Source organism: Aegilops tauschii, chromosome 1 (genome assembly GCF_002575655.3).
Source record: "Aegilops tauschii subsp. strangulata cultivar AL8/78 chromosome 1, Aet v6.0, whole genome shotgun sequence".
NCBI lineage: Eukaryota > Viridiplantae > Streptophyta > Magnoliopsida > Poales > Poaceae > Aegilops > Aegilops tauschii.
This window is the reverse complement of record NC_053035.3, coordinates 412,306,617-412,318,312: the sequence shown is the minus strand read 5'-3', so window position 1 is coordinate 412,318,312 and position 11,696 is coordinate 412,306,617. Positions and strand designations below refer to the sequence as shown.

The following is an 11,696-nucleotide window of genomic DNA, read 5'->3' as shown; positions in this document are numbered from 1 at the left end:
GGCCGGTTGTCGAAGTCCCCGTGCCGCCTGCGGGATTTCTCCAGTCGGATCCGACTGTATCTGGCGCAGGCGGTACGAAGATGGAATCCGACTCTGGAGACGGCTTGATGGACGGCTTGAGGAGGCGCTGGAGGGAGACGCCAGTCGGTATGGCTTGTCGGGTGGAGCCGATCCGTGCTAGGGCATCTGCTTGGTCGTTGTCGGCCCTTGGCACGTGGAGGAACTCGCACCCCTCGAAGTATCCGCTGATCTGCTGGACCAGAAATCGATAGCTCGCCATGTTCGCGTCCTTAGCATCCCAGTCGCCAGACGATTGCTGGACCACCAAGTTTGAGTCGCCGTAGCACAGGATCCGGCGTATGCCAAGTTCTTTGGCTAGCCGGAGCCCATGTACGAGCGCCTCGTACTCGACCACGTTGTTGGAGGCGGCGAAGTGGATCTGCAGCGTGTACTTGAGCTTGTCGCCTTTGGGAGAGGTGAGGACGATGCCGGCTCCCAAGCCGGTGCGCATCTTGGACCGTCAAAGTGCATCCGCCAATGGGTAGAGTCGGGAGCCGGCGGTAGGTACTGGGTCTCGGCCCAGTCAACGAGGAAGTCGGCCAATGCTTGCGACTTGATGGCGGTGCGGGGTTGATAGAAGATCGTGTAGGGCGCCAACGCAATGGCCCATTTGGCCACCCGGCCGGATGCATCCCGGCTGCCTGTGATCTCGGCGAGCGGTGCAGTGCACACGACCGTGATGGGGTGCTCTTGGAAGTAGGGCTTCAGTTTCTTGGCAGCGAAGTACACTCCATAGAACATCTTCTGGTAGTGCGGGTAGTTTTGCTTTGAGCTGGATAGTACTTCGCTGAGATAGTAGACCGGCCTCTGGACTAGCTGGGCTCGGCCTTCCTCCGGGCGCTGGACCACAACAACAGTGCTGATGACTCGGCTAGTCGCGGCGATGTAGAGGAGCATGGGCTCCTTCTCAGTCGGCGCAGCCAGGACAGGTGGAGTGGTCAGCATTTTCTTCAACTCATGGAAGGCTTGGTCGGCTTGATCATTCCACTCAAAGTGAGTGGACTTCTTCATGAGTCGGTACAGGGGGAGGGCCTTCTCTCCTAGTCGACTGATAAAACGATTCAGGGAGGCTAAGCAGCCAGTGAACTTCTGCACATCTCGTAGCTTGGTGGGAATCTCCATCCTCTCGATGGCCTTGATCTTGACGGGGTTGCACTCAATGCCGCGTTCGGAGACCAGGAAGCCTAGCAGCTGGCCGGCTGGCACTCCGAACACGCACTTCTCGGGGTTGAGCTTGATTTGGAATCGGCGCAAGTTGGCAAATGTTTCTTTCAGGTCTTCCAGCAAGGTACCACGCTTCTCTGTCTTCACCACAATGTCGTCTACGTAGACGTGGGCATTTCTGCCGAGTTGTTTCAAGAGACATTTCTGCATGCAACGCTGAAAAGTGGCACCGGCATTTCTCAAGCCGAATGTCATTGTCAGGTAGCAGAAAGCTCCAAAGGGTGTGATGAAGGCAGTCTTCAGGCAGTCAGCTGGGTCCAACTTGATCTGATGGTACCCTGAGTACGCATCCAAAAAACTTAACAGCTCGCATCTGGCTGTGGAGTCTATTACTTGGTCAATCCGTGGCAGAGCAAACGGATCCTTTGGGCAGGCCTTGTTCAGACTGGTGTAGTCTATACACATACGCCACTTGTTATTCTTCTTTAGAACCAGAACTGGGTTGGCAAGCCACTCTGGAAAGAACACTTCCATGATAAAGCCGGCGGCAAGGAGCCGGGCTATTTCTTCTCCCACGATTCTTCGCTTCTCTTCTGACAGTCGGCGGAGGGGTTGCTTGACCGGCTTCGCGTCAGCTCGGACATGTAATTTGTGCTCGGCGAAATCCTTCGGGACACCCGGCATGTCCTTTGGGGACCATGCAAAGATGTCTCGATTCTCACGGAGGAAGTCGACGAGCTCGCCTTCCTATTTACTGTCCAAGTTCGCCCCAATGACAGCGAACCTCTCCGGGTGCTCCGGGTCCAGAGGTATCTTCTTCGTCTCTTTTGCAGGCTGGAAGGAGCCCTGCGCATCACAATCCTTGGGGTTGGGGGACAAGGCCGGCTGCTTGCCGGCCATGGCCACAACCCGTTCCAACATCTTCTTCTCTTCTGCCACCACGAGGGACTCGGCCAGCCGGCTACTGGCCATGGCGCACTCGATGGACTTCTTGTAGTCGCCGGCTACCGTGATAATCCCCTTCGAGCTCGGCATCTTCATCTTCAGGTAGGCGTAGTGGGGCACAACCATGAAATTGGCCAGAGCAGGTCGGCCAAGCAGTGCATGATAGGGGCTCTCCAAATCCACTACCTCGAACCATATTGCTTCTCGGCGAAAATGATCTTTGTCTCCGAAGAGGACATCTATTTTGATCTTGCCGATTGGGGAGCAAGACAAGCCGGGGACGATACCATGGAAGACGGTGCGGCTCAGCATGAGCTGCTTGGCCTTGATGTTCAGCTTCTCCATGGTATCGCGGTATAGTATGTTGATACTGCTTCCGCCGTCTATCAGGACGCGGGAAAATCTGGCAGCTCGCCTCTCCGTCGCGAGGGTGACGTCCAAAACCATTGCATAGGAGCCGGGCGAAGGCATCACCTCTGGGTGGTCGGCCTGGCTCCAGCTGATTGGCTTTTCTGACCAATGCATGAACTCGGGAGTGCTAGTGGCGACTGCATTCACTTCTTGGTGCTGCCGGCGTCGGCTGCGCTTGTCGTCGGCTTGACTTGTGAAGACGACGTAGGCGGCGTGCTCTTCGGGGAATTCGTCTTGGATGGCGCCGACTGCCGGTCGAGCCGCCGGCTGCTGAGGGACTGGAGGCAGCGGGCCGGGAGGCGGAGGCGGCAGCATTCCCTCGCCCTTGGTGATGCGGGTGAGCCAGTGGCATTTCCGGGTTGTGTGGTTGGATGGCTTCGCGCCGCTGTGGAACTTGCAGGGGGCATCGAGTGCTTGTTCGTAGGAGAAAGACGGCTACCAAGCCGGCCTTCCACCCTTCTTTTTGGGAGCGGGCCGCTCTTCAGGCTGCTCGTCTTCAACTGTGGCCACCTGCCGACTGGAGGTAGTCGGCATGGGGCCCTTGCGCTTGTGGTCGTTCTGGTAGGGGCGCCGATTAGGGTCGCCAGCCGGCGTCTTGGGAGCCGGAGCAATCACCTTCCCGGAGGCGTCTACTCTCAGCTCGGTCTTCATCGAGGAGTCGGCCGTGGCATATTTGTCGGCGATGACTAGTAACTCGTCGAGGGTAGCCGGCTCGTCGCAGAGGAGTCGGTGCTTGAGGAGGGTGCCCTCTCGGCACCCGGCGGTGAAGTACTCGATGGCCTGGACCTCGTGCACCCCCTCGCAAGAGTTGCGGAGCTCGGCCCATCGCGTGAGGTAGTCGCGGGTCGACTTGTTGGGCCCTTGGACGCAGAGGGAGAGCTGGCGAGGCTTGGGAGGCCGCTTGTAGGTGCTGGTGAAGTTGCGGACGAAAACTTCGGTGAAGTCCAGCCAACTGTTGATGCTGTAGGGCTTGAGGCTGTTGAGCCATGTGCGCGCCGTGCCTTGCAGCATGAGGGGGACGTACTTCACGGCGACGCGCCGATTGCCGTTGGCTATGCTGACGGCCGTGGAGTAGTCGATGAGCCAATCTTCCGGCTTCATCGAGCCGTTGTACTTGGGCGTGTCTCTGGGGAGCGAGAACCCTTTGGGGAAAGGGCTCGTCGCGGATGCGGGGGCTAAAGCATGGCGGGCCGACATCGTCTTCTTCTTCTAACGCCAAGGATCGAGCAAGGCGGTCGATCCTGTGGCGGGCGTCGTTCTCGCGGACTCCTTCTCGGCGGCCGAGTCGGTCGCCAAGAGTCGGGTGTGTGATAGGCGGCGGAGTGAGGCGTCTTTCTCTTCGAGGCGGGGGAGGAGGCAGATTTCCTTGGTGTTCAACCGCTCGAGGGCGGCCTTCCGCGTCGCGCTCGATGGTAATACGAATCCGGCTGCGGCTGGCAGCCGGCTCCTTGTCTTTCTTCTGGCGCGCGCCGCTCGCAGTCGGCGAGCGGGACATCGCGGCGTGCTCCCGGCGCGGGGGATGACTATCAGCACAGGCGCCGGCTTCGTGCCGTTCTGCAGCCGCGTCGAGCAGCTGTTGGATCCGTCTCGTCATGTAGGGGAGCTCATCGGCTCCCAGCCCATTGAGCTCTTCTGCAGCCGCCTGAGCGGCTCGCAGATTCTCGAGCGGGGTGGCGTAGACGGGGCGATCTGCGCCCATCATGCTGGCGACGGCTGCGCTGCGCGTCTGGACGAAGCCGGCTCGGCTCGGGCCGCTAGGCGGCAGCGTGCCGAAGGCGGCGCGGTCGACTTCGCGCTGGTGGGCCTCGGTGAGGCGTCTCATCGAGACTATTTTCTGGCCCTCCGCGATGAGGGCAAGGCGGCGTGCCTCCAAGGTCTCGGCGTCGGCGTCGGCCGGGATGGGGACGGAGAGGTCGTGCATTGCCGCTTGCAGGGCGTCGTGGGCACTCTCGCCCGAGTTGGCGACGTGGCTGATGACCAGCACTTCGGTGACAGCGCTGCTGCCGCTGTCAGCTCGAGGGAGGGGGTCGTCGAAGACCACCACGTCGGAGGGGTAGGCGTCGAGCGATGCTGTGTCGGAGTCGATGAGCATCGGGTCGGTGGAGCCGACCGACTCCATGTCTGCAGCAGGCTCGCTGGAGACGTGAAGCTGGTCGAGGAGGCTGACGACGCGGTTCTCGGGGTAGTCGGTGCCTGCGTCGGACGCAGGCTCGTCGGAGATGCGAGCCTCGCCGAGCAGATCGGCGAGGCAGCTCGCAGCGCAGGCGTCGTCGACGCCTTGCAGCGCGTCGAGGCAAACGCCATCGGGCGCAGCAGGCTGGCTGCGCTCGCGGGGGAGGAAGAGGGTTCCCGTCCAGAACAGGTTTCCGGACGACGGTGCACCTGGCCCCACGGTGGGCGCCAAATGTCGGGTGGTTGGTGCGACATATGCCAAGGGATGGCTTATCATTGTGGGAGCCAATAAAACGTCGCCGGTGCCCGGAAACGGGATGAGGCGAAGACATGCACGCCGGCGGATCTTACCCAGGTTCGGGGCTCTCCGAGGAGATAACACCCCTAGTCCTGCTCTGCGGGGTCTCCGCATGATCACTAGATCGAGAAAGGGTAGCTACAATCGCTCCTAGAGCTGTTTGGGGGTCAAAGGAGAAGAAGAACAAGGCTAGCTCTTGCTTCCCTCTATCTATGGTGTGCGTGCTATGCTTGGAAGCCAACCCTTTGCATGGGTGCTCCGGGGGGTTTATATAGGCCTACCCCCGGGGGTACAATGGTAATCCGGCTGGGCTCTGGTCCCAGCCGTCGGTGTCTACGCTCGCCGGCTTCTTCGCCGGCTGCTGGGTCCCGCCGGCTGCCGGCTACTTGGTCGACAGGCCGGCCCCACCGCCTAGGGTCTTGTCGGCGGCTGCTTACTGTAGCCGCGCCTCTGATGACGAGGGCTTCGTCGAGGTAAGCGTGGCTACAGTGGGCCGCCTCGGGGGCTCTCACTGTAGCCTTACCTCGTCTTGTCTCCTTAATGGGGCTCCTGCTTCGAGGAAGGGAGTAGCCGGCTTCTGGGGGCCGGCTATGCCCTTGGCCGACTGGGAGGGGCCGGGCCGTCTTCGCGCCTCTCTCTGGCTGAAGGGGCCCGCCGCCCTCGGGCCGTACAGGAGTCGGTCGTGGATGACGTCGAGGCTGGCATGGCTACAGTGCCGAGCCGCGCGGGAGACGGCCGCCCCGTACGGCCTCCTGTAGCCATGTCCGCCTCGGGCTTCGGGGGTAGTGGGCCGCACTGTGGCCACACCCCGTCTTGTCGCCGTTATGTGGGAGTGGCTTGGAGTGGTTGTGGTCTCGGCCGGCTCTTTGGAGTCGGCGTCCTTCTTGGCCGGCTTCTTGGAGTCGGCCACCCCGTAATCGTCCTGGGGAGGGGTCGCTGAGGCAGGGTCGCCTTCCGGGAGTCGGCTTCAGAGATAGCCGGCCAGGGAAGGCGGCCCAATGCTTGGAGTGCTTGGAGGCCCGAAGGCCTGATAATTTTTTTAGAAGAACCAGGGGCAGTCCGACAAAGGGAGTAGTTTTTTTAGTCATAACTAGCTTTATTGATATAAAAAAATAGTCATATCTTCCCGAAAAAAAAGTAGTCACATCATCCACCACGAGGTTTTTATTAATAAAGCTACTAGGAGGTTCATCGACCTAGTTACATGAAATATTGGACTCATATAGCACAACCTAGCAAGAGAAGTGCAGCACTGGACGCAGCGCCATCTGATCCCACGCCATCGACGGCGCGCAGGCCTTTGCGATTCGGAAGAGAGCAAGCTGCTAGTTAGAGTATATGGGTGTCAGACATCGGTTTGTAGCTTATATATGTATTATAGGCAGAACAACCTGACACAAAGGCAAGTGCATGCTGCAAATGTGAGTATGGAGCCGACAGTTGCCCCAGGCGTGGGCCTTCGTGATTCTGGCAGTATGAACGCATATACCATTGCCATTGCTGTGTGCCATTGCGATAATGTATGACGTACTTTCCTTTTACCAGCTATAAGAGCACGCACCAATACAACTTTGTGCTCCCTGGCATCCATTTCTACAAGTGCCCGAATCAATCAATAAGTAACTAGCTTGTTGATTTAACATGCACATGTCATTTTCGTTTGGGACGTGCAGAACCACGGACCATGTGATTTTTGGCTTTGGGAGAATCAGTACAGGTTCTTCATCACAGGAGTGGACATCAATCTGCTAATGCAAACTGCTGGGGGCGGCAACAATGCCAGGTTCAGGATGGCGGAAGCACTGCAGGACGTACGCAGGCACGCAGCGAACCAAGAACACACAAATGCTATGCGTGTTCATGCTCGCGGTGGTACTTGTGCAAGCGGTGTCCGACCGCTACTGAATAAAATTAGAGATCTGCCATGTAAGAACTACTCCGTATTAATTTAACACGAAGCCTAGATTTTCCATTAGCAGTACACTGATGTACTACTAAGCATGAGTGTGATGGCGACCTGAGAAGCGCGTACGAGGCATAGACAAGGACAGCACGCTGGCATGCACGAAGCAAATCACCCACAACCCCCAACCACCCGCCACAGTAAATAATTGGGAGGGACTCGTTCACTGTGAGCTAGCTCGTTGTACTGCAAAGTTCAACTTTTCTTGGGATGAGCTCCGCGTAAAATGAGTGTTCAGTGTTCACTCGAAGCTTAACTACTCAGTCGGTTGATAAAGGCCACGCAGGAGCGTAAATAGCCACATGGCTCAGCGCTGATCCGCTTTCTTAGGACCAATTCATAATAACACTCAAACAAACGTACAACTACGTGGACAGAGACTTGCTACCCGACAAGGACACGCAGCACGGCAGCAGAGCTACCATGGATCTGCCATTAAAACGAGCCGATAACTGCAGTGGCGGACGCAGCACCAAACACTAGCCAGTCCTCTCGCACTCACAGTCACAGACCAAGCTAGCTCGTCAATGGCTCTCGCGGCGAAGCCGAGCTCCGGCGACCAGGCCAGAGGCGCACCGCATCTCGTCTTCATCCCGAGCGCCGGCATGGGCCACCTGCTCCCCTTCTCCCGCTTCATCGCCGCCCTCGCGAGCGAGGGCGCCGTCGACATCTCCATCGTGACCGCGCTGCCGACGGTCTCAGAGGCCGAGTCGGAGCACTTCGCCGCCCTCTTCGCCGCCTTCCCCGCCATCCGGCGCATCGACTTCAACCTTCTGCCGCTCGACGACGCCACCCTCGCCGGCACGGACCCCTTCGTCCTGCGGTGGGAGTCCCTGCGCCGCTCCGCCCACCTCCTCGGCCCGCTCATCGCCGGCGCCACGCCACGCGCCTCGGCCGTCGTCACCGACGTCACTCTGGCTTCCCAGGTCATCCCCATAGCCAAGAAGGAGCTGCACCTCCCGTGCCACATCCTCTTCATCTCCTGCGCGACCATGCTGTCCTTCCTCGCCTACTTCCCCACCTACCTCGACGGCGCCAACGCAGACCACCTCGCCGGCGACGTCGACATCCCCGGCATTGGACGCATCCCGGTCGATTACCCCCCGAACGTGCTGCGCAACCTCGACAGCCTCTTCACTAAGCAGTTCATCGCGAACGGCCGCGAGATCGCCGAAATAGACGGCATTCTCGTCAACACGTTCGATGCCCTGGAGCCAGAGGCACTCGCCGCCCTGCGGGACGGCAAGGTCGTGCCCGGGTTCCCTCCGGTCTACGCAGTCGGCCCGCTCAAGTCGACGGCCACGGATAAGGAGGCGGCACATGGCGGCGCGTCTTCACCCATTGCCTGGCTCGGAGAGCAGCCGGCGCGGTCCGTGGTGTACGTGGCCTTCGGCAACCGCAACGCGGCGGCGCTGGAGCAGATCCGCGAGATCGGCGCCGGGCTGGAAGCGAGTGGCTGCCGGTTCCTGTGGGTGGTGAAGACGACGGTGGTGGACCGCGACGACACCGCGGAGCTCAAGGACGTGCTGGGCGAGGGGTTCCTGGAGCGCGTGCAGGGGCGCGGCCTGGTGACCAAGGAGTGGGTGGACCAGGAGGCGGTCCTGAAGCACCCGGCCGTGGGGCTGTACCTGAGCCACTGCGGGTGGAACTCGGTGACGGAGTCGGCCGCGTACGGCGTGCCGATGCTGGCGTGGCCGACGCTGGGCGACCAGCGCCTGATCGCCAAGGTGATAAAGAGCGGCGGGTTCGGGCTGTGGGTGGAGCACTGGAGCTGGGACGGCGGGGAGGACTCGCTGGTCCGCGGCGCGGAGATTGCGGAGAAGGTGAAGGAGGTGATGGGCGACGAGGCGATCTCGGCGAGGGCCAAGGAGATCAGCCAGGAGGCGACCAAGGCCGTCGCCGAAGGCGGGTCCAGCCACTGGAGCATGCAGGAGTTCCTTGCCACGCTCAGTTGACTGCTCTGCTCTGTTACCGGCCGGGAGCTGTTGTTTACTGAACCTCGTGCCCTGTCGCACTTTGTATCGTCGTTTCGACTGAATCGACCACGATGCATGCCATAATCGTTGATCGATCGAGAATAAAAAGGAGAACCAGGAGGAAAATGAGTGCAGTAGTGGCACCCTGCTGCCTCATGGTTTCATTTTCACTTTGGCTATATGTCAGTCAACTAAATTTTATCTGGGTCAGCCGATTTTTGTCCGCTGAATTTTCTTTGAGATTCGTGTTGCTTTCTTTTCCTGGCTTGTTTGTTGTGTGGATTTGTTTCTTTGTGGTTTGTTTAGGGCACATCTAGATGTATCTTAATTATTGCACATCTAAATGACACAAGCAAGCACAGAAAGGAAAAAAAAATCCACACAAATCTTGGGTGAGATCAATGGTATATGACTTAGATGTGCAATACTTTGGCAAATCTAGATATGCTTTAGCAAAATTGTTTTTTTAACTGATCCCATATTTGGGTCAGTCGATTTCTTTCTAGGCCGAAGACCATTAACTGTGTGATCCAGCCATTTTCTCTCTCCCTTTATTTTTTTATGTTATTTATGTTTTATGTGTTTTTGCTTCTTTTTTTTGTTTCTCTTTGTTAGTTCGTTTTATTTTTATTTTGTGGATATTTTTTAGATGTTGGGTGGCTGTAATGTAATACTTTGCAATATGTGTGAAAATTACACAACTATATGACTATTGTTTGCATACTAAAAAAGTGCAATTTAAGAGCGAAGTTGTGTGCAAGTTTTGTAAAGTTTTTACTTTATATTTCATTTTAAAGGATAACTAGTAGAATGTTTGTGCGTTGCTACAGGTAACAATGCATAAAAATGAACTAAACAAATGATTAAGATTATCTTCAAGATTGAAACTTATTTCTCTCATGTATGTTTGGGTGTGTTAGGACATCAAACGGGCGCCCAATAGTCTTCATAAAATTTATCCGTCTGAACAGTCCGGACTTCCTCAAATACAACCCACATATGAATGAGACGATAATCCTAGACGCAGGGACTCTTACGAGTTTTACAAAATCTCCATCTAACTAATCTTTCTTCCCCCTGATTTTCAACTGGGGTGGGCCCCATCCTTCCTTGATCTTAAATCCTATGGGTCCACAGTGGATAGTCCGTTGAACCCGTAAAAGAATTCCTCGTTGATGTAGAATTACTCCGGAGCAGAAATGTGGTTGTCCGACATGTTATCATCGACATGTGGTCTCAACACAAAAAACCCCACATCACGATACATCCTCCTTTTTCTGCCGGACCCTCCCCTTACTACTTGTTTTCCTGCCATAGCGAGACATTTATTTTCTTGTTGGAGCTCTCTACTTTAAAAACATGTCTAACATGTAGCGTTAGGATCATCGTGTATGTCATGTGACCTTTTTATGGTAGATAACTTTTCTTCTTACTACTATCTCTGCCATGGAACCCCCTTCTCTAATAAAAAATAATACATTTTTAATAGAATAATAAATGTATTGCGCCATAAAGCAAATGCAATCAGTGCATACACACCAATATGTTCTCTGTAGCAAAAATTTACTGGATTTTTTTTTTGCAAAATCCATCATACCTCCACATCTTGACTATTTTTTCAGATTCGTCTCGACTAATATTACAACCACTGCCGTGACATCTGGTCCTTGAATCTTTGTCGATAGGTACCGTCTTGTCCTCCTCAAATCCTTGTCGCTAGCAATCTTGGCATTGCACGGTTGCAACGGTTGCTGCTAAGAATTGTGACACACATAGCAGGGCTTGCAGTGGTGTGTCTAACACAACTACAGAGTGTCCATTTCTGTTCGTGCTTCTGTTAGGCAAGTCCGGCCAATATGCATGTAAGCTGTAATCAATTTCATAGCTGAACTATCATGTATAGCAAAGAACAGTGTAGTAATAAAGATAAGAGGGTTGTAAATATGCAGGTATTGCCAAAAAAATGACATCAATAATTAAACTTTGTTTTTCATGTAATTATATTTCTATAATATTCCTTGTAGAATACTATTTTCATTACCAAACATCACCTCCTTACTGACATGTACAGTAGTACTTTGCATGTATTAAAATTTAAAAGGGATAGGAGTTTCTTTGCTTCACATGGCCTATGTAGAAACGTAATGACTAAAATAGTAATAAATCTAATGGTTCCAATAAATAGAAATTCAGGCATAGGAGTTTCTACAGCTTGGACGGATGGTGGTACCATCCATATAATTCATCTGAGCAGTACCTAGTGACTTGTTTCACAATCAAGTAGTTCTCCAAGCCCCTTAAAGCAACAACAAATATAATTCATAGAACACCAACTTACAGTTTGTGAACCATAGCACTGTAGAAGTAACACACCATACTCTCCCTACTCCCGGTGAAAATCAATCCTTGTTCCTCCCCATGGAGCATGGAGCATATACATCAGTTCATGTTCACTCCTTAAATGGTCATTCAGAGAAGCATGTAGATGTTGGGGATCGCAGTAATTTCAAAAAAAAAATTCCTACGATCACGCAAGATCTATCTAGGAGATGCATAGCAACGAGAGGGGAGAGTGTGTCCACGTACCCTCGTAGACCGAAAGCGGAAGCGTTTAGTAATGCGGTTTATGTAGTCGAACTTCTTCGCGATCCAACCGATCCAAGTACCGAACGTACGGCACATCCACGTTCAGCACACGTTCAGCTCG

At 55.1% G+C, this 11,696-nt stretch overlaps 1 protein-coding gene across 1 annotated transcript; it reads left to right on the top strand.

The window, feature by feature from the left end:
• Positions 1-7,462: 7,462 nt before the first annotated feature.
• Positions 7,463-9,159, top strand: LOC109764127 (UDP-glycosyltransferase CGT). Its single transcript, XM_020322971.4, has one exon. It carries the CDS (start codon positions 7,541-7,543, stop codon positions 8,966-8,968), a length of 1,428 nt encoding a protein of 475 aa, XP_020178560.1. The 5' UTR covers positions 7,463-7,540; the 3' UTR covers positions 8,969-9,159.
• Positions 9,160-11,696: the final 2,537 nt, after the last annotated feature.

Bases quoted from the DNA above. Each gene is read 5' to 3' on its own strand.
- LOC109764127 (XM_020322971.4), top strand. From the start codon at position 7,541: ATGGCTCTCGCGGCGAAGCCGAGCTCCGGCGACCAGGCCAGAGGCGCA.